The sequence below is a fragment of the Vanacampus margaritifer genome, chromosome 15 (genome assembly GCF_051991255.1).
Source record: "Vanacampus margaritifer isolate UIUO_Vmar chromosome 15, RoL_Vmar_1.0, whole genome shotgun sequence".
Lineage (NCBI taxonomy): Eukaryota > Metazoa > Chordata > Actinopteri > Syngnathiformes > Syngnathidae > Vanacampus > Vanacampus margaritifer.
The window spans coordinates 21,793,181-21,814,994 of NC_135446.1; the positions used below are offsets into that span (position 1 = coordinate 21,793,181).

At 43.6% G+C, this 21,814-nt stretch overlaps 3 protein-coding genes across 13 annotated transcripts in view; all 3 read left to right on the plus strand.

The window, feature by feature from the left end:
• cacna1c (calcium channel, voltage-dependent, L type, alpha 1C subunit) overlaps window positions 1-2,378 on the plus strand; it is a 116,837-nt gene extending 114,459 nt beyond the window's left edge. For all 11 annotated transcript variants that reach the window (XM_077544262.1, XM_077544252.1, XM_077544254.1 and 8 more), the window contains one exon: window positions 69-2,378. In XM_077544262.1, coding sequence (XP_077400388.1) covers window positions 69-515 — 447 coding nt within the window. In that variant the 3' untranslated portion in view covers window positions 516-2,378. The remainder of the gene's footprint in view (window positions 1-68) is intronic.
• A 5,759-nt stretch (window positions 2,379-8,137) lies between these two features.
• On the plus strand, window positions 8,138-12,924 carry tspan33a (tetraspanin 33a). Its single transcript, XM_077545211.1, has 8 exons — window positions 8,138-8,432; window positions 9,823-9,880; window positions 9,951-10,078; window positions 10,155-10,229; window positions 11,059-11,154; window positions 11,248-11,376; window positions 11,453-11,617; window positions 11,689-12,924. The coding sequence occupies exons 1-8, from the start codon at window positions 8,325-8,327 to the stop codon at window positions 11,788-11,790; spliced, it is 861 nt and encodes a 286-aa protein (XP_077401337.1). The 5' UTR covers window positions 8,138-8,324; the 3' UTR covers window positions 11,791-12,924.
• A 1,045-nt stretch (window positions 12,925-13,969) lies between these two features.
• Window positions 13,970-21,784, plus strand: smo (smoothened, frizzled class receptor). Its single transcript, XM_077545542.1, has 12 exons — window positions 13,970-14,618; window positions 15,691-15,890; window positions 15,961-16,170; window positions 17,587-17,759; window positions 17,823-18,042; window positions 18,549-18,672; window positions 18,739-18,831; window positions 18,911-19,019; window positions 19,184-19,369; window positions 19,446-19,594; window positions 19,741-19,875; window positions 20,150-21,784. The coding sequence occupies exons 1-12, from the start codon at window positions 14,360-14,362 to the stop codon at window positions 20,701-20,703; spliced, it is 2,412 nt and encodes an 803-aa protein (XP_077401668.1). The 5' UTR covers window positions 13,970-14,359; the 3' UTR covers window positions 20,704-21,784.
• Window positions 21,785-21,814: the final 30 nt, after the last annotated feature.

Genomic DNA, 21,814 nt, shown 5'->3' on the forward strand with positions numbered 1-21,814 from the left:
CGGGCAGTTTTGCTCCCGCGTGCACACTGACTCGCTCCTCAACATCCCGATGTCTTCCTGCTTTCCAGGTGCTGATATCAGAAGGTTTGGGCCAGTTTGCGCAGGACCCGTCCTTCATCGAGGCCACCAAGGCCGAGCTGGCCGACGCCTGCGACATGACCATCGAGGAGATGGAGCACGCCGCCAGCAACATCCTCAACGGCAACAGCCCTGCCGCCGCCGCCGCTTCGGACGTGGTGGCGCCCGCCGCCGTCGCCTCCCAGCGCAGCCCCAACAGAAATCTCCTGCCCTTCCACGGGGACAGGGACCGAGGGGCGGAGGAAGGCGGCGAGGCCGGCGGCAACAGAGGCTCCGTCCACGGGCCGTCGTCCGTGGAAGAGCGTCAGGAGCTGCTGGCGGGGGGGCGGGGACAGGAGGAGGAGGAGGAGGAGGAGGAAGGACACCACAGAAGCTCGGGGCCGAGGACCAGCGGGCTGCTGGAGGACGAGGACATGGAGTGCGTGACCAGCTTGTAGGGCCTCCGCTGGACGTCTCGCCATTGTTGGCTATGTTAGTCCCCGCCCCCTTCACACACACACACCTCTCCTCCGCCAGAGGAAGCGGCTGCGAACAATGGCGGCCGTGACAAATGCTTTGTACGTCTGAATGTTTGTAGTAAAGTATATCACACTATACTCTATATTATCAGAGTGTGCGCTCGTGTGCGTGTTTTCCCCTCTTTGTACGCACATTTGTGTGCGTGTGCGCGTGCAAGTGCGTGTCTCTAAAGTGCCTCACAGTTTTCTCACGTCCTCAAAGTGACGAGCGAAGGCGGCGAAGGGAAGCAAAAGATCCGCTGGCCTCTTCGTCGTCTTCTTCGGTGTTGCGCAATCAGGCGAGCGGGGACGCCGCGTGCCAAGACGGAGCTCCTCCTCCTCCTCCTCCTCCTCCTCCTCCTCCTCCTCGGTTCACTCGGGATGAAGCGCTGTATCGTCAAAAAAAAAAAAAGGAACGCCCCCTCCACTGCGGGGTGCGAGGGATGGACCGACAGCCGGCAAAATGGCTGACAGACTGGCCGCCATCTGGCTTCCTTTCTTTTCCGCCACTTCCTGCCCACAAAACAGGAAACGCGACGAGCAGAGACACTTTTTTTTTTTCACTTCATCCCTCCCTCCCTCCTTTCGCCATCCCGCCATTTTCTTTGGCGAGGAGTTGGACAAGACTCTGGTCGCTCCGCCCTCCCCACTCTGTATTGGCCACCATTTTGTTTTCCTTGATTTGTTTGCACAATCGGGGTGCTGGTCTTTCTAATCGTACTTTTAGGAGCATTTTAAGTGGTTTTAAGTAACGAAGCAGGACGTAAGACTTTTTATTTCGGGGCTGCGTGTCTGCGTTCGTACAATTGTGTGTACGCGTGTAAGACGAGGGTTCTTTCAATCAGTATGCACCTTTTACAGATTGTATCTATTTATTTATTTATTTTTTCCCAGAAGAGAAACGTGTGTTTGGCGTGTGCGTGCGTTTTGAGCGGTGACTTATGTAAACATTTTTAAGCCTAGACGGTAATTTAAGGTAGCATCACAAGTGTGTGCGTGTGCTAAGGGGCCTCCTGGTGACGGGTCGCCGCAGACAGGCAAGCTTCCAAAGCGTCTCGTTAGCTGCAAAGACTTTTCACATTTGAAGCATCGCAGATTTTCTGTTCTGAGGTCGAGAGAACTTTCTTGATGGTCGCGCGCAAAAAGAAAACAAAAAGTCCTGAATGGCGTGAAAGGGGCCGTAACACACTGTTGCCATCCAAGTCATCTTTCTCTTCAAATGAACTTTTAGGGCTGAGTTCAAAGATGCTGCAAGAATTTTCAATCCATCATCAAACATGTTTCCATTTTTGGTTTTGTCAACGGGAGTTTGTAGCAAGAAGGGACGGACGGACGGACGGACGGCACTTACAAAAGACATCAAATGTTTTGGGGGGAATATTTTGGAATTGTTGCTTATTTTCAATAAGCTTTGTAACTGCTACGCTGAATCTGTAGAGGACAAAAGTGTCCCAAAAGTCACTCTACGCTTTCTTTTCTCTTTTTTTCTATTTGGTTGCAGGCAGCATTCAGACAGACGAACTTTGCAAAGCGGATGATTTTCAGATTTTCTGCCCCAACGTGTCCAAGCTTTTCAAGGCGAGTTTGTGGAAACACGATGTGAACGCCGCATGAGCGTGTTTGTTGTCCAGTCAACAAAAGGGTTGGTGGTTCCAAAACTTGTTTGAGGGTTGATTGCGCTGCTTGACAGTTTTGTGTCCTGCAATGCAACATTCCTACGTTGTTTTCCCGGTCGGGAAGACCTCATCAGGGAACGTTGCTTCTCCTGAAATGTTGCGAATAAAATTGCAGTTCTGCTGAAAAGCTGCGAACCCAAAGTTTTAACTCATTGATCCAGATATTGGCCCAACGTGCTGGTTCAAATCCTCAACCCACTGCACTAGCTACACTCTAAAAACAGTTGGGTAAAAAAAAATCCACAAAATGACCCCATTTCTGGGTGGGGGGGCAACAACAAAAAAGAAGAAGAAGAAAAAAAAGAAAGTTGGGTCAAATTGACCGAAGTAGTTCGTCAGACCTTTTTTTTCTTTTTTCTTTTACCCAAATTGGATTATTTTTTTACCCAACCATTTTTAGATCGTACAATACAACATTGGGTAGACTCTAAACACTGTTGGGTCAAAGATAACCCAGTTTGGGTCAAAAAATGGACCCATCCACTAGTTGGGTGAATTTGACCCAAGATTGTAAGTTTATTTGGATCAAAACAACCCAAATGATGTAAGTTGTTTTATACAAAATGACACCGTTTTTGCCTGGTTTTGTACCAAAAAACAAAACAGAAAGTTGGCTCAAATGGACCCAAGTAATGGATCGGATCATTTTTGACCTAAATTGGATTATTTTTGTCCCAATCGTTTATAGATCAAATAAATAATCCATGATTGGTTCTGTCCCTTTTGGACCCGGCGCTGGGTTCACTATTTCACCCACTTTGGCTTTCTTGTAACCCGGCACTCTTTAAATTGTTGGGTTCAAACCCATCTGCCACTCGGGTCAATTGGACTCTTTTTGCGTTATTCATGGAAGGTTGGGTCAAATGAAAAATCCCCCAAAAAAACCTCCGAAAGGTGTCAAATGCTGTCCGACCAAATTTGCATGCAAAATAAATGAGGAAAAAAAAGAAGCGTCCTGCTCGGTGACTTTTGGAGCCGCCTGAAGTCGGACATGAATTTGATATGATGATCATATTTGATGCATTGAAGGCCCTTCATTCGTGCGCGCCGCCACGAGAAAATCCGCCACGAGAAAATCCGCCAGCAAAGACGGCCTTTGCCACGTTTCTCCCAAGAAAACGCTTCTCGTGGCACAAGATGGATGCCGGCCGTATTGGCTTGGAGGCGGGGCTTTAACGCTTACCTGTGAGGCGTGTGCGTGTGCGCGTGTGTGTGTTGCGCCCGCGTGCCAGGAACATGAGAATTATGCAAATTTCATGTGAATGTGACATCACGTGGCTGGAATGCAGTTTGGAAAATGTGGATTGCGTTGCAGCTTTGTTGGAATGCGAGACGTCAATTTCGGACACTTTGATGTGGAGCGATTTGACGAAAGGCCCCGTTGACCGTCCCTCAGATTTGACCTCGAGTAACCCTGTCCAGTAACAGCAAGATATGCAATAACTTTGTCTGTACGGTTCCCGGGCGTTTTTTTGTTTTCCTTTTTTCCCGCACCAGAGAACCGAACCTACCAGAAACCTAACATACTTGAAATCAGGTGAGCTGCAGTGTTGTTGTATGGATGATGTGATGCGTTTACTGACCCCAAATCACTCTTTTGCTCTTTTTTTGCTCTCCTTTTTTTTTTGCTGGTTTGCTTGCAGTCGGGCAGCTGAAGAGTGCTTGATGAATTGCTTTGCTTGATGAATTGCTTTGCTTGATGTCGAGCGACTGGCGGGCGTCGCCATCACGACGTCAGAGGAGCTGCTTGGTAGGGCTGAACGATTTCAAAATAATAATAATCATCATCATCTAATCAATCAAGCGATTGTGAACTTAATATGCAAAGTCAAAGTATTTTTTAACAAACAAGTAATACACTAGAATAAACCATATGAGATTTGTTCAGGCATTTTGGCTTATTCCAAAATAAATGGACTTCAATTACACTTGTGTATAATGTATCAAATGTACACATTTGTAACAAAATAAAGCCAATTGACCAAACAAAAGGAAACAGTTGTTGTTTTTCTTCCAAATTTGCATTCCACTATGTTGCAATATCGATTTGAATTTGAATAATGGTTCAGCCCTGCTGTCTTGAAAGTGTACATAATTGATATTTAATGAGGAGGTGATTTTGCATATCTTGAAAGAGAACAGAAGAGTTTTTGTTTTACTGAAAAAAGGGCTGCTCCCAATTCAATATCAAGCTCATTTGAATCCCCAGCATAGATTATATCGTGATGATCTTTAAGCCATTACTGATAAATGAAGGTGATTTTATTTATTGATTCTGGGTTTTTGTCCGGATAAAAGAAAGGTCGGAGGCAAATACGGCGTCAAATCAAGATGTGTTGAATTCGATGACGGCTTTTTGGTCATCGGGCGACATTTTCTTGATCTCTCGGTTAGCTTTGGTTGAATGTGCTGAACTCCTGCTTCCACGCGTGGCAAGGCAAATGCCAATTGCACACAATGTGGCAGTGGTGCCTTGAGATATAAGCGTTCCTTCAAAAAAGAGCCTTCATATGGATTTACTTTAATATTGCCTTTAAGTCGACTAGCTTAATGCTAACAGCCGATGAGGAAACGCCATTGACTGGCTAGCAGTTAGCATCTATGTGTCATAATGCTCTAAGCATCGAATATAAGAGTTTTTGTTTAATTCCTACAAAGTGCAATATTACACACTGCTATTTTCCCTTTTTAAAAGACACATTAGAAACATTTTGTTGTTGTTTTTTTGTGGGGTTAGAGGCTGGAACATATTGATAGCATTTCCATTCATTTCAATAGGGAAAGGTGATTTGCCTGTTGTTTGATTGATAGCAATGAAACTTGTATCTCAAGGCACCGCTGTGTCATTATGTCCGTCTATGATATCGAGTAGAGGAGTTTCAAATCGATATTAAAACTGCCTCACCACAGGCGGACGATTGTATATTTTTCTCCAGCATATCTGATGAATGAAAATATAATCAAGAGAATGTTATGGAATTAGAGGTCGGGAATGTATTTGTGGCCTACTGACTGTAGCGTCAGCATGAATTTATTGGAACATCCCACTTGAGAGGAGTTATTTTCTCCCCCAGAGGAAAATTGTGTTCATTCCGGGACTGTTAATCAGGACGTTTTCTCATTGAAATATGATATAGGAAAGTTAATGAGATGAGTCCTTTCATAGTTTTGAGTGAGCAAAAGCCTTTTTAAAGGCACAGGTGGCAAATCCAGGTCCAGAAAGTCAAAACACTGCCACACTTTGGCTTTTAGCTGCAGGTGTTAGCTAGCTAGGAAGCTAGCAAGCTAGCACCTGCTTTCTAAAAGCCCAAGTGTGGCAGTGTTTCGACTTTCACACACTTTGGGCCTTTAGAAACCAGGTGCTAGCTTGCTAGCTTCCTAGCTAGCTAACACCTGGTTTCTAAAAGCCCAAGTGTGGCAGTGTTTTGACTTTCTGGACCTGGATTTGCCACCTGTGTTTAAAGGAGGCGACTAACGTAGCCTGTCGGTTTGGCCGGCGCTGGTCCCTCGTGCTGGTTTGCTATTTGAACACATTCGAGCTGCTACATTCGACACAAAGAGAAAATCCCAAGAAGCCTTTTTTGCATGGCCGCCAATCCATTTCAAAAGCCAATGAAGAGCGAGTGTACAGATATTTTGTGGGAAGGTATATTCTAGAAAGCTAGTTTCCATAGCGACTTTATTCTATTTTAGATATTTAAAAAAACAGAGAAATACTATGTGTGTCAATGAAAAGATATTACGGAGATGGACAGTGCAATTCCGAGAAGCGGGTTGGCAGGCCTTGAGTTAAGTTTCCTTTTGATGGCCAAGTGTTGTCAGTGCATGTGCAGGGTTTGTTTGGAGAGAAAAACACATGTGACCAAAGCAAAAGGATTGTTATTCCAAGTCAAGCCAGGTGAATAGTAACAGTGGTAACGAAGTTGACGCAACTGAGGCTTTCCTTCTCCGATTGTTTGTTCACCGTCGACGGGAACAAAATATTCGTCAAGACACATGCGAGGCCGCTTTTCAGCAGCTTTTTAGCTCACACGCCAGCGTGTATGTATACGAGTGTGTGTTGATGTGTGTGAAGCTTTAATGAGCCTTTACTTTGCTGACAGGAGTGAAGAGTTTGTAAGTCTCTCGCAGGATTGTTTTTGTCTTCTCCGCAGCTGGGAATTGTGCCGAGAGGCGTTCAAAGACCAATTAGTTAGCTCGTTCACGTGTAGTATTGGATGACATCACCATGTTTTATTGTCACAAAACAAAACAAAACGAGCGTGCGTTTAACGGGTGGCTGTGTAGGGATGACACAAGCCACACCCCTTGGTTTGCATGAGGGCTTTTCATTGGCCGACATCACTTGGTCGCCTTGGTTACGGCTGCATGGTCTCACACTTTGGACGCAACCTCTTTCTTTTTCTACGTTTGTTCTTTCTTCATTTCATTTAGACTCTAGAAAAAGGAAAGAATATATCAATTAAATCTGAATATTAATTCAATCACTTTTTCTACTCCTATTTTCCAAAAAAACGTGACACTGGAAAAAAAATCAAGAAAAAAAGTTGATTTGTAAATAAGTCGTGTACAGTTTGTATCTGTAAGTCGTCAGTCTGTCATTGGTGACAGAGTCTGTCTTGCTTATAACGCACGCTACCAATAAATAAAAAACAAAAAAGTATATTTAGACTGTATGGTCCCTTGAAAGCAAGTTTTAAATTAATATCTGATGTATATTCCTGTAACATTGCATTTTTATCAGAGGAATGATGTTATTAAAAAATTGCAAATAAATTGCATTTCCTACAGCCGTCTTCTTCATGGCCGCTTGTTTCTATTGACAATTCCGAACCCAGACTTTGACGTGACAAAGCCTACTTTTACAACAGTTCACCTGCGTTTATGAGGCCCCCTGCTGGACACACAAGCAACAGCAACAACTTGGCTCTTTGACACCCTCTACTGGCCCAAACTCGCACATTGTTAGCAACTTAGCACTGCCAATAAGACACATATATGTGTTGTTATGTTTTTCATTTATAAAAATGAATACTGAGCACAAATGAGTAGTAAATAGGCAAACTACGCCAAACAAACAAATCTACTGGGGGGGAAAAAAGGCTCCTCACAAGCGGAACGTTACCCAAAACTGTTGGAGTAGGAGGATAAAAGAAAATAATAATAATAATAATTGACCTAGCGAGTTAGCTATTTGGGGCGTTCTTATGACAAAGTATTACTGAATTAGAATTGAAAGAAATGGTGAAGAAACGTGTAATGCCACCTTTCTCCTCATGAGGCACTATTGAGTCAATGACAGGGAAGAAGGAAGTACAAGATACTCCTCAATTGATGAACACAATAGGTTCAAAGAGATTGTTTGTTGGTTTCAAAGTTACATTTTATGAAATTATTTTTCAAAAATAATATAATGCAAATATGTCACAAAAAAATTAAACTCATTCAATTATATACAATATATACTGTATTGTAACTTCAATTAAATAATATATTATTCGATTTTAATATTTGGGGTCAATAGGTAATATGACTTTGGAAGCTTTTGAGCAAAAATGCTACTACTGATGCAATACTGCCGTCTTGTGGCCAGTTCGAGTAACTACATCCGGAAGGGAGTAATGGCTCGCCAATAGAGGGCGCTCGAGAGCCATCCGACTCTGGTCCGTTCACACAAGATAAAATGATGGTATTAAAAAAAATCGAAATACATTTTCATCGTGATATGAAAAGTAAGTTGTTTAATGTTTAGTTATATTTTCTTGGGGCTGCGTGAGGGGATGATTCGTGATATTTATCGATCTACTAATACAGACCACATGCACGAACTCAAGGTGTGACTCGTTTGGGAGGGCGTGTCACATGATAAGCCACGAAAGGAGGGCAGAACCGCCCCTTTGTGTCGGAGGTTGAGCTTTTCCCCAGCAGATGTGTTTGTGTGTGAGCGTGTCAAAGAGAAAGAGTGTGGCTGTCCCACCAGGAGGCAAAGAAACGCTTCACACCTCCATGGAGGCACTTGCACCCCCAAAAAAACCAAAAACGAAACAAAAACAACTGATGTTTGCGTGACGTCATGTGTGGCAGCCGTGAAAGAGACGCACCTGGACGTTACGATGAGGACGTGTCCTTTGTTAACCCCGTGGTCAAATACCTGCTCTTCGTATTTAATTTCCTCTTCTGGGTGAGTCTGATGGTTTTCAATTTCAAATCTGTTGCTTGGTGAGCTCATTTAGCCGCAAGAGAAAGTCCAAATATTAGAAAACGACTGTTGAAGCTCAGCATGATTGTTTTAGCAGAATTCATATTGTGTACGGGTGGTACCTAATGAAGTGTCTGGTGAATTGAAATTGATTTGTTGTTCATCGTAAAAGTCAAGCAAATTGAGTTGCCAAATGACACAAACTTTGACTATAAGTGAGCACAAGATCGCGACAGCGAAAAGTAAATTGTGTTGAAACACTTCTAAACAAACCAAAGTCCAAATCCTTGTTCGTTTACTTTGAGCAGATTTGGATCACAGATTAAACTCCGCTGAAAAGACCACATAAAATGAGCACCGTTTACAACAAGACCTTTATTGAACGCCCTGCATGGGTGTGGGGGGGCTGCAGGTCATGTATGGACAAGATGAGAATGTGTTAAAAAAAAAAAAAAAGTTCCTCAGCGGTTGCTAGCGGAATGTGCTCATGTTGTTACACTTGCCGCTGGCACTGCACAAAAACGACATGAGTCACACATGCACACTGAAAGTGAATAAACTACATTTGATAACGCTTATTGTAAAGACCATGTCCATTTTTGTCTTTGCCAGTAATAAGCTTTCGGCTTGTTTTTAAACAAATTTATTTCAATATTACTCTACGGATGTACAGAAGAAAGAAGTTTGAGCAATCATTTAGGAATTGTAGTTTGCATTACTTTTATTGTACAATGCGGAGTCACCTTTTATCTTGCATTAGTCAAATACCCCCCCCCCCCCAAAAAAAAAAAACTAAAACTAATTCAAAAACCTAAACTTAAAAAAATAAGCATTTTCAAAAAAATAAAAGCTAATGAAAACTCAAAAACCCTCTCTGAAAAAATATTATTTAATAATTAAGTCATTCAAACCCCTAATAGTTCCAAAATAAAATAAAATGTATGATCATACAGCGATTGATAATAACTCACTCACTGCACCAAAGTTGGGCTAATGTACCATCAGTAACACTTCAAATATGTTGAATAATTGTTTTAAAAATAGCAATACAGCAAAAGCAAAATAGAACTAGACAAAGTGCAATTTCTGGAGAAAAATGCTGAATGCTAAGATTTCAATGCGTGTGGAATGTTTACAAAGTAAATAGAAAGATAAATGATGATCCACTTTATTGACAGTGGAGAGATTCATGTTGAACTAAAAAAAAAAGAAGGTGTCCTTATTTTGAAACGTGAGATGAGCAATAATAGCGACTGCAGTAAATCAAACGTTGTTGTTGTTAAGTGTTTTTGTCGATGGCGCCGCTCGCCAGTCCAAGTCCGAACCCGCGCTCCTCACGTCACGTGTTTTTTCCCCTCGTGTCGCCTCTCAGCTCATCGCCACCGCCATGATGGCGATCGGCGTGTACGCCCGCGTCGCCAAGCACGCAGGTAATGTGACGGCCGTTCAGCGAGCCCTCAGCAACCCACAAGTCCAACCCACGATTGCCTGGTCCCGTAGAGACGGCGCTGGCGTGCCTGGCCGTGGATCCGGCCATGATGCTGTTGGTGGTGGGCGTCGTCATGTTCGTCGTCACTTTCTGCGGCTGCGTGGGCTCCTTGCGGGAGAACATTTGCCTGCTGCAGTTTGTAAGTTGCCATTTTGTGGCCTGCCACTTTGTCAAGCGGCGCCTCCTCACTTCTCACACTCTTCTTCTTTGCGTAGTTTTGCATCACGCTGACTGTCATCTTCCTGCTCCAGTTGGCCGCTGGCGTGCTGGGATTCATCTTCTCTGATAAGGTACAGTTTTCTTTCTTTCTTTCTTTTTTTATGACCTATTACAGCGGCGTACTGAGGAGCTTGGACTTTTGTACTGTATCTGTATTAGAACAGAACAATGTCCATAGAATTGAAGCAAAAATGTGACAGAAACAATTTAATTTTTGTTTGTGTCATTACGGTATGTTTTTATAATAAAAAACGACACAATATACAGAGATATTTTTCTTATTAGAAAGCACATTAACATTTTTTTTTTACGTTATATGTGGTCGCTATTTTTTAACAAGTGGTATGTGCTGCTTTGAAGACCCCCTTCTTCTTTTATCACTCAGTTCCTTCGAGCCCAATATTAGTTTTGGCATCTTTTGTTGAATTTCAGTTATCATTCTTTAATACAAATATACACGTTTCCTTCTGTAAACATCATTAAGCATATCATTTATACATGTATTTAAGGCAAGTTGTAAAATGTTTAAAGTCCTCAAATTGAAAACATCATAAATCATTCCGTTTCTACGAAGCAGCGTCTCAAATGTTCTCCAATCTCGATAGTGTAAATGTATAGGATGGAATGCCGAGAAACGTTTCTTGGGAGGAGCAATATGGCCGCCTCGCGGCTTCACAAGTCTTGGCCTTTCTGCTATCCAGACATAGAATCAGATCAGCGAGCTGAAGGCACACTGAAGAGAAATAAAATGATAAATGGCGCCCTCTGTTGGTTATTTTATGCCATCACTCAAGTGCTAAATCTTTTTTAGTTTGCTGTAAAAATGGAAACGCACTTCTTTTTTTTGGTATTGATTTCTATATCCTTTCAAGCCAACGAATAAAGTTTTATTTTTCTCAGGCTCGTGACAAAGTGACCCAAATGGTCAACAACGCCATCGAACACTACAGGGACGACATTGACCTGCAGAACCTCATCGACTTTGGCCAGAAAGAGGTCGGGTCGCTCTCTCATTCGTCATCAGAAAATTTGTGTTTTTTTTTTTATTATTATTAAAAATGAATAATATTAATACTGCCATGCCTTCAGTTTGGCTGCTGTGGAGCTGTGACGTACACCGACTGGTCCAACAACATGTACTTCAACTGCACGAACAACAATCCCAGTCGGGAACGCTGCTCCGTCCCTTTCTCCTGTTGCATCATCACCAAGGACAAGGTTTCGTGGATTCCTCCGCTTTTTGTCATAACGTGTTCTCCAACTCGCATGTGCGTGCGTGCGTGCGTGCGTGCAGGTGGAGGTGCTTAACACCATGTGCGGGCAAGGCATGCAGATGGTGAAATACATGGAAGCCGGCAACGTCATCCACACCAACGGATGCATCGACAAAGTGGTGGACTGGATCTACACGAACCTCTTCCTGTTGGGGGGCATCGCGCTGGGGCTGGCCATCCCTCAGGTGGGACCGCGCACGCACACGCACGCACGCACGCGCACAACGAGTGGGCTAACGACGGCGGCCTCTTGCAGCTGGTGGGCATCCTGCTGTCTCAGATTCTCATCAGCCAAATTAAGGACCAGATTGAGCTGCAGAACTACAACCTGAAACATCGCGCCGACCCGTGGAGATGATGACCAATCGGAGCGGCCTCTCTAACACATGTGACCTCGTCTGTGTGTGTGTTAGAAATGAATAGACATATATTTGATAGATTTGATATGATACATTTATGTACATATATATAAATTAGGGGTGTCAGCCGGTTAACATTTTTAATTGTAATGAATCACATCAATAGTAAACTTTTATTTTTTTATTTTTTTATTTTTTTTTTAAACATAAATATCGCATAATAATTCCCAAAATTGAGCTTGATATTGACTTGTGTTGAAGTCATTTTTTCTGCCACTAGATGGCATCGTTGCATTTGTAAGACATTGGTGACAGTTCAGTGCATTTTTCTTTTTATATTAAGAGCAGTCTAATCGTTAACATGAAGTAACATTTTTCAAACGCTCAAATACAACTTGAGCACAAATCTGTGCATGATTGCGACATGTAAGTTTGGCGTGGGCGTGTCTGCTCCGTTGCGACGGGAATTCCCCAGCGCAGGCTTTACAAGTAAGGGCCGATCATTCATCGCACGTTAAAGAAATGAGTGGCATTAAAGGAACTTGAAATGAACTCAACGTTAGCGCGCTCATTTCGACACCCCTAATATAAATATATATCCATCCATTTTCCGAATCGCTGCAAAGGTCACGGGTGCGTGCGTACGTTTGTATTTTTTCCGTATTCTTTCAGCGCCATCTGCTGGATTCGCTTGGCCACTTCACTCTGACACAAATTTCCAGGTATTTTCTCCATTTTCATCCTGCTTAAGATGAATTAAAAATGCATCCTTTTGTTTTTGGGTGCGCATGTTGGTGTTATTTAGCGCGTGAACGTGCCATGTCGGCGTCCATGATGCTTGCGTGTGTAAAAAGGGACTGGAAGTTATTTTTTCTTTTGAAATAATCAATGTTCGTCGAGATTTGAGTGGCAGTTTTCATTTCACGTGACATGCGTGTTGGAATGTTGACACCGTGTTCAAGTTGCGTCTGTTACAAATCTGAAAAAGTTCTCCGTGTATTTCCAATGTTTGCCTGTTGCTCGCCGACTTGACGACGACGTCACAAATGCTTTCGGACTGAAAGTCACTTGAAAAATCAGCACAAATCACAAAGACTTTCCTTTTCTTGACTGAATAAACTTTGTTCCAAGTGCTGACGTCTTGCTGAGTCATCAAATCTACAAACGTGTCTTCAAGTCCAATTTGAGTGCAGAAGATATAATAATAATAATCATTAATTAAAAAAAAAACACTGTCAAACTCTTTAACAAGCTAATCAAAACATTTGCGAGGCTTTCTAAACATGACAATTCCTTGAGAGAGAGAAAGTTGGCCTGGCTTCACTGTGTGTGGTCCTGCTTTTCTTTTTCTTTTTTTCTTTTGCGTCTGACTCAAACAGGAGTTGGAGGTTGTAAGGAGGCCCAGACACACACGCGCGCACACACGCACGCACGCACACGCACACACAATCCATCCCAACTCAGCAGTTGGGGAACAAAATGGCGTGCGGCTGCGTCGCAATCCAAATGAACACAACAAGAAATGTGCAGTAGACGCACTTGCATTCAAGTTGTTCCCATCCAGGAATGCTGAAAAAGTGCAGTTCAGTTGTATTTCACTTTTGCATTTCATCTGTAAGAACCATTTCTTTAACTTTTTTTTGGCATACAATCAAGAAAAATGGGGCTCTATTATTTTTATGATGTATTTACTTACCCTCGGCAAGTAAATCGAGAGTAGATTCTCATTTGCAATGCCAACCTAAATAAAATAATAAAAATGACAAACATTTATAGATTTTTTTTTGTAGTCGTTTTCTATTTACAAATTTTATTTAATTCATATTTTTTAAAGTGATATTTACTGTATGTGTTATATCCCTGCCATTTTTTTCCTCATCCCTGAGCAGATGGGGGAGGGGAGATTGGATTAGAGGTTTTGCTCCATGAGCATTGCACATACTTGAGCTGGAAAAGTGAGTGAGGAAGAGCAGGACATCCGCCGCCTTGGAAGAAGTAGACAAATATTGTGGATGCATTTGATTTGACTGAGAATATAAAAGAAGAGGAGCTGAGGAAGAGGAGGGGGGGGGCTGAGGAAGAGGAGGGGGGGCTGCGGGCGGGGGTGTTCATGGTGGAGGAGAAGACGTGGTTGGCGCATGCGCACTCCAGTTGGAGCTCCAGTTACACTTTTTCAGATTTTGGGATGTGGGGGGAGGGCGAATCCCAAAGTTTCTCTACATTTTTCCACGGAATAAAGCCCCACCACGAACTTTTTTTTTTTTTTAAATCCGTTTTGATCGTTTCGAGCACGTTTTTGTATCTCGTCCCTTCTAACGATGGAATTTGAAGACGAGCCAAAGAGGGAAAAGCTGCACGGAGGTCGAGGGAAAACTTTGCATCGTCCTTAAACTTGTGCTCAACTTTTGGAAGTCTTTCGGCGAATAAGCGGAACTGGAACGAAAATGCCTTTTGAGCGTCGACAACAATCTGACGATTAAAACCTCTCGGTTGGACGTGATTTTTTCCCGATTTAGCCCCCCTCCTCCTCCTCCTCCTCCTCCTCCTCCTCGCTCTCTCGCTCCCAAGATGTCGTCCCAAGTTTGGAGCGCCTTTGTTGTCCTGTGCGGGATGCTGTGCGTGCTGTCCGGCCGCAGCGTCGCCGTGCACGCGTCCCCCCCCAACGTCAGCCTATTTGAGGACAAATGCAAAAGGACGACGACGTGCGAGGCGCTCAAGTACAACACATGCTTGGGTTCGCCTCTGCCGTACACGCACACGTCGCTGGTGCTGGCAGAAGATTCGGGCTCGCAGGAGGAGGCTTTTGAGAAGCTGACCATGTGGTCCGGTGAGTTGCAGCTACGCCGCATGACAGCCACAAGTCGTTTGTAAAAACATTCCGGCGTGTTTTAGCGAGAGAAAGTTGCCACCGCGTCCTGGCAAAATAAGCGCATGTCTGAACTTTGGCCTTTTAGTGGCCGACTTCATCAATCTGCAGCGATCCGATTGGATGCGACGTGATCAAATATTCTCATTTGGGACAACGCCAAGACATCGTTTTTTGTTTTTGGTCCTGTTGAGAACATGTTTACAGAATGTGTTTGTCGGTGTGGTTCGCGGGCTCCCTCTAGTGGTACAGAAAAGAGTCACTCAATTTCATGCTCAAACTATGCATACTATTATAGTCACCTGATTTTGTAGTGTTTTTTTTTTAATGTATTTATGTTCGTTTGTATATGATCTCTATTTAAATATAACTGTCAGGTGGAATACTGCTGTGGATCTCCAAAACGATTACTTGCACAAGAATTTTTTAAATGTTTGCTTTATTGTTTGTAATTTAAAACATTTTAGAGTACAAGTATTCAACAGCTACTTTTGTTACATAAAATTACATTTAAAAAAAATACAGGTAAGTTTAACAATAGTCAAATTTGTCCTTAAAATACCTGTAATTAATGGCAATTTTTATTCTTGTAATTTCTAATTTTTCACTTCCTGATCGTAAAGTGTCCGTCTTGAAATCAGTTATATTTGGTATCGATACTCGTCCATTACTAACATTTGTATACTATTAACTTTATTCTCAGCCTTTTTAATATTTCTATGTACTTCTATTCCCATTTTCTCATTTTATTGACTATTTATTTAAAAAATAAAATAAAATCACCCGAAAATGGGCATCACATGGAAAGAAATGATCAAATCCCATTAAAGGCAAAAAGGAGATTCGCCTGGATTAATCAATTTGTCCAATCATGAAAGACAGGAAATGAAGGAGTGGATTTGCGCAAAGAGCCCAATGGTTCATGAAATGATCACTGCCTAAGTACTTTAGAATTGTCCGATGTGGGTCATAACGCTATTTGGTGGTTTTGTAGTTTAAGGACGAGGATGAGATGCCGCCATGTCGTTTGCAGGTCTGCGTAACGCTCCTCGCTGCTGGTCGGTCATCCAGCCTCTGCTGTGCGCCGTCTACATGCCCAAGTGCGAAAACGGCCGAGTGGAGCTGCCGAGTCAGAGTTTGTGCGTGGCTACGCGTGGCCCCTGCAGCATCGTGGACCAGGAGCGCGGATGGCCCAACTTCCTCAAATGCCAGAAATTCCCAGCGGGCTGCCCGGTAAGCCGACGGATGAGCGACCCTGACCTTTGCCCTCCCGACCGCGCTCTTATGTTTTTTGCTGCGTCAGAACGAGGTGCAGAAGCTGAAGTTCAACACGTCGGGCCAGTGCGAGGCGCCGCTGGTCAAGACGGACATCCAGTCCAGCTGGTACAAGGACGTGGAAGGCTGCGGCATCCAGTGCGACAACCCGCTGTTCACCGAGGAGGAGCACGACGACATGCACGCCTACATCGCCTACTTTGGCACCATCACCCTCCTCTGCACCTTCTTCACCCTGGTACCGCTTCTCTTTCACTACATTGATGCGTAGTATCGGCATCTCGCAATTCCCAAACTCAATGTCTGGGGGTCTCTTGTCTCTTTCCCTTCCCGTTTGTGAGTAATCAATTTGACACCAACAGCCGACGACGTTTTGCTTACTGCGTCGATTCATTCAAATTATGGCGAAGCACAATGACTGGACAACAACAATCCCTTAATTCTAAACATGCACAAAGCCAACTGATCAACTTTATATAGCAGGAATTGTGAAAGTATCGGTGAACGAAATCATGATTGGGGAAATTTCAATTGTTTTTATTACTGAACTTTGCCCTCAAAATGCAAAATACATGAAAATGCAATTCTATATTATCTCAATTTTATCTGCTTCACGAACACTTTTTTTTTATGGAAGGAAGCATATTTTGCTACTAAATAATAACATCAAGCACAAAACACTTAAATGTGGAAATTTCATTAGATGCCGTTACAAGTTTTTGCCCCCAAAAAATACTGATTACAGATGAATCGGCCGATTATTAAAAAATATATAGAATGCATAAAATTTGCCCCTAAAGCCCCCAAATTGTGAACTTTCACTATTAAGATTTACTCTGCTTTGAATGACAAGTCCATAGTATGACCTTATCAACAAATGAAATATCCAAGGTTATTGCATAGATTTATGTGTCAATAATAAAACCATTCTTATTTGTTAACAACTGCTGCACTGTATTTGGTTAGAGTACATAATTGGGCTTCAAAAATAGCAATCATGATTATTTGATGGAGATTGAAATCATGACTAAAGTCGATGCTAACTTCCGGTTAGCATTTGAATGGGATCCTCCCTTCGTTTTTAGCATTAGCGATAGGCTATAAAAACGAAGCATGTTTTGTATTTAAATACACTATACTATAATATACATTGGATGTTATTCCTATTGTGGTTTGTTTGGTTTTACAGTTAACTCCAAATGGGATGTCATTAAACAGCTTCAAGGGCACTCGGGGGACAACAGAATAACCAGAATAAGATACGCTACACACTTGCTAGTTGCTAATGCTACGCGAGCAAAATGGTGCATTCATGGTACTTTTACAGCGTCGGAAATTTTGGTTTTCTTCGAATATAACGTTTTGAGGGCAAAAAAATCGCCCAATTGGCCGATGTTTGAAGGAAATAATCGGCCGATGAATCGGTCGTGCCCTAGTAAAAATAAATAAACAAATAGGGCAATTGTACTATATATTTGGATGGGACGGGTAAACAGATTTCCCCATATAAAGCATTCATTGATCATTTCAAACACATGAGAAGAAGACCTTGAAAAAGTAATCCCATCTTAATGGCGATCACAATATGAAGGGAAAAAACTGGATTCTTTTCTCAAATGGTTGAGCCTTGATACGGACCTTTGTTTCTGTCCAGGCCACGTTTCTGGCCGACTGGAAGAACTCCAACCGCTACCCGGCCGTCATCCTCTTCTACATCAACGCCTGCTTCTTCGTGGGCAGCATCGGTTGGTTGGCGCAGTTTCTGGACGGCGCCCGTGACGAGATCGTGTGCAAGAGCGACAACACCATGAGACTCGGGGAGCCCTCGTAAGTGCCCTGCCGATCGGCTGGCCGCAACGTGGCGGAATGAAAGATTGCTTCGTCCCGCAGTTCGTCCGAGACGTTATCGTGCGTGACCATCTTCATCATCGTGTACTACTCGCTGATGTCGGGAGTGATTTGGTTCGTGATGCTGACGTACGCCTGGCACACGTCCTTCAAGGCGCTCGGCACCACCCAGCAGCCGCTCACCGGCCGCACCTCCTACTTCCACATGGTCACATGGTCCATCCCCTTTGTCTTAACCGTCGCCATCTTGGCCATCGCTGAGGTACGTTGACAACCATCTTCTTAGGAAACTTTTTTGTACATTTCACTTCAGCTGTATTTAAAGGGGAAGTGTTGACATTTTTCTTTCCGGTGATGTGTTTTTTAATGATTTATTTTATTCGGATTAATATTGTGTTTGTAAGATATGTGTATAGCAGCAAAATCCACCCGTTTTAAACCATCTTAGGCGCTGCCGAGTGCAAATGACATCACGGTTGCTCAGGTATCGACCAATCACGGCTCAGTGACCAAACATGACCAAATTCAGTCGCGAGTGGTCCTTAATTGAGCCCTGAGCAACTGTGATGTCATTTTCAGTCGACAGCAAAATGGCCGCCCGCTGAGATAAAAATGTCTGGATTTATCTTAAAGGGATCAGATCACGGTATTTGCTGTATAATGATTAAATATGAATGGAATGTAATTTTTCATGAAATATGATGCGTTTTGCTGCTTATTTTTTCTGGTAGCATTTTCATTTGCTGTTTGTATTCTTCCCCTTTTCAGGTTGACGGCGACTCGGTGAGCGGGATCTGCTTTGTGGGCTACAAGAACTACCGGTACCGCGCCGGCTTTGTGCTGGCGCCCATCGGCGTGGTGCTCGTGGTCGGCGGCTACTTCCTCATTCGAGGTCAGTCCCGCCAAATGGCGCCTCGGTCCTCGTGCCGTCATCCGCTGAGCATATTTGTCCTTGTAGGCGTCATGACCTTGTTCTCCATCAAGAGTAACCACCCGGGACTTCTCAGCGAGAAAGCCGCCAGCAAAATCAACGAGACAATGTTGAGGCTTGGTATGTTGTTGTTGTTTTTTCCAAAATTCTTTACGCAAACAATTGAAAGGCAACTCTTGTGTTTTTGTGTTCTTGTCAGGCATTTTTGGCTTCTTGGCTTTTGGCTTCGTTTTCATCACCTTTGGCTGCCACTTCTACGACTTCTTCAACCAGGCCGAATGGGAGAGGAGCTTCAGGGAATATGTGCTGTATGTTTCTTTTTCTCACCTTCATGCATTGGATTTTCGCTCGCTTCTCCAATTTTGGACCTCAAAAAGTGTCAAACTTGACGAGGGGGACCCCAAATGGACAATAACGAGAGCTGCACCTTACATGCTGCCGCAGATCGTAACAATAACGATCCGCCCGACAGGTGCGAGGCCAACGTCACCATCGCCTCCCAGACCAACAAGCCGATCCCGGAGTGCACCATTAAGAACCGCCCCAGTTTGATGGTGGAGAAAATCAACCTGTTCTCCATGTTTGGAACCGGCATCGCCATGAGCACGTGGGTGTGGACCAAAGCCACCATCCTCATCTGGAAGCGCACCTGGTGCAAGTAAGCACATGGCGTCCAAAAATCGCTCTCGTCTCCGTTACTGTACATAATATTAAAAAAATGTTCCCGCCTTCAGGGTCATCGGGCGCAGCGACAACGAACCCAAGAGGATCAAGAAGAGCAAGATGATCGCCAAGGCCTTCGCTATGCGAAAGGAGCTGCACAAGGACCCGGAGAAGGAGTTGTCCTTCAGCATGCACACCTTGTCACATGACGGGCCTGTCGGTAATTATGCGATTGAGCAAATACGCTGACATCCAATCTTGGTGTAAAGCATCACCTAGTGGTGGAAAATTGCAATGGCAACACGTTTGTGTGCTGTTTGTGGATGTTGGTGCGAAATGCGTGCCCGTTCTTTGTCATTTCTCCAGCGGGGATTAACTTCGACATCAACGAGCCTTCCAATGACATGTCGTCGGCGTGGGCGCAACACGTGACCAAGATGGTGGCCCGGCGAGGCGCCATCTTGCCTCAGGACATCTCGGTCACTCCCACAGGAACGCCGGGTGAGAATTTGAGGCGCGGTTTCATTATTCCTCACCTGAGGCGAGCTCTTATGTAGCAGGGGCGGGGCAACTCATGCTCTTCTAGCCACACCCACAAATCAGAAAAACTGAAATGGTGGGAAACACTTTAACGCTGCATACTGTAGTTCAGAATTTTTGCGTGTGCCTTCCGCAATTATCTTCAAACATTTCAAATGTATCGATTTCACTATTTGTGCATCGTTGCATCCCGCCATTTTTCCTTACTGACATATTTTGGATTTTTTTCCCATAGTTCCCCCCCCCGAGGAGAGGAACAGGTTGTGGATGGTGGAGGCTGAAATCTCCCCAGAGATGATAAAACGAAAGAAGAAGAAGAAGAAGAGGAGAAATGAGATGCATGCGGCGGCGGCGGCGGACCACCAGGCGTACCCCCAGCGGGAGTTTGGCCGCAGCTCGGTGCCCCGCCTCCCCAAGCTGCCCTCTCACCCCAGCCTGGTGGCCAACCTGCGCGAGCAGCAGAAGCGACAGCAAATGCTGGAGGAAGACGTCCTGCCGGGATCCTGCCCGGACTTTCCGCCCTTGCCCGGCGACGAGCGGCGCCGCTTACCGCCCTATCAGGGCGCTCAGAGCAGCTACGGCCGCGGCGTATTCTCGGACCGCCCGGAGAACCTCGGTCTGAGTCCGCGCTGCCCGCCCAGCACCTCCTTCTGCCTCCAGGGGGGGCTGTCAGAAAGGATGGCACACGTGGCAAGGGTGCCCGCTGGCCGGCGGGTCGGCTATGGCCCCATCCACTCGCGGACTAACCTGATGGAGGCGGAGCTTATGGACGCCGAATCAGACTTCTAAGTTGCACTGACAGTAAACTGAACAAAAAAAAAGTGCTGGATACTTTCGAAAACTCAAGTGCACCGACATTTATTTTTTACAGATGAACCTTTTTTCTTTTTTTTAAGGAAAGGGATAACGGGGAAAAACAAACATGTTTTTGTAACGCTAAGTCTGATACAATTTCCTTGGCAACTTTATGATGGAACACAAATGAGGCAGCTATAAAATGGCTTGAAAGAATATATTGTGTCGAATATTCTGTAAAAAAAAGGAAAGCATCATCCCGTCTTCTCGTCACATGGCAGGTTACCATTAAAGTAGGCAAAACTATTTTGAAATAATGAGTCTCTTGTACTCATTCTGTATTTTTTAGGTACTGTCTTTCAACTATGGAGCTTTTACAATACACTCAATAGTAGAAGAAAAGAATACACTATTGTCTTGTAAAGTTCAAACGTTCTTGTTTTTTCTTCTTCTTTTAATTAGCAAATGATAATTTTAAAAAACACATGTAGCACAATGTTTCAATTTCTCTTACTATTATTTAACTCTTGACACAAAATCCATGTACTGCATTCTTTTTTTTCCAAATGTTTTTTGTGAGCATGTATATAAGCTGTTCATAGACGTCACACAAAGGGTATTATTTGTACAGATTTATATATAAAACCGTTTGATTCAAAAAAAAGAAGTGGATGAGCATATGTAATGCTGTCATTGTTCGCCGTAACCAAAATGTTTCTCTTCATGTTACTATGGGCAAATCATGCGGAAATTATTGTTCACTTCTTCTTCTTTTTTTAGACACTATTGCATGATTTATTTATTTTTTAGCTATTCTTGTTGACATGTTTAGAGAAGCATTTATATTAGTAGCACTGCTGGTTTCTGAAATTACCGGCATATTTTATTTGAAGTAAGTCCCCCCAAAAATGTCAAATAAAAGGAAGAATCGTTTTATTGGTATTTTCTGGCCCTGTAGAAGCATTCAAGATCTGTTTTTGTGCCATTTGAAAAGATTTCACAGCCGTTATTTTTGATCTATTTGTCCATGTTGCGTCATGACTGTTTAAATAAATGTCACTTTTATAACGCTGTAGCTATTTTGAAGTGTAAATAATGTTTCCCT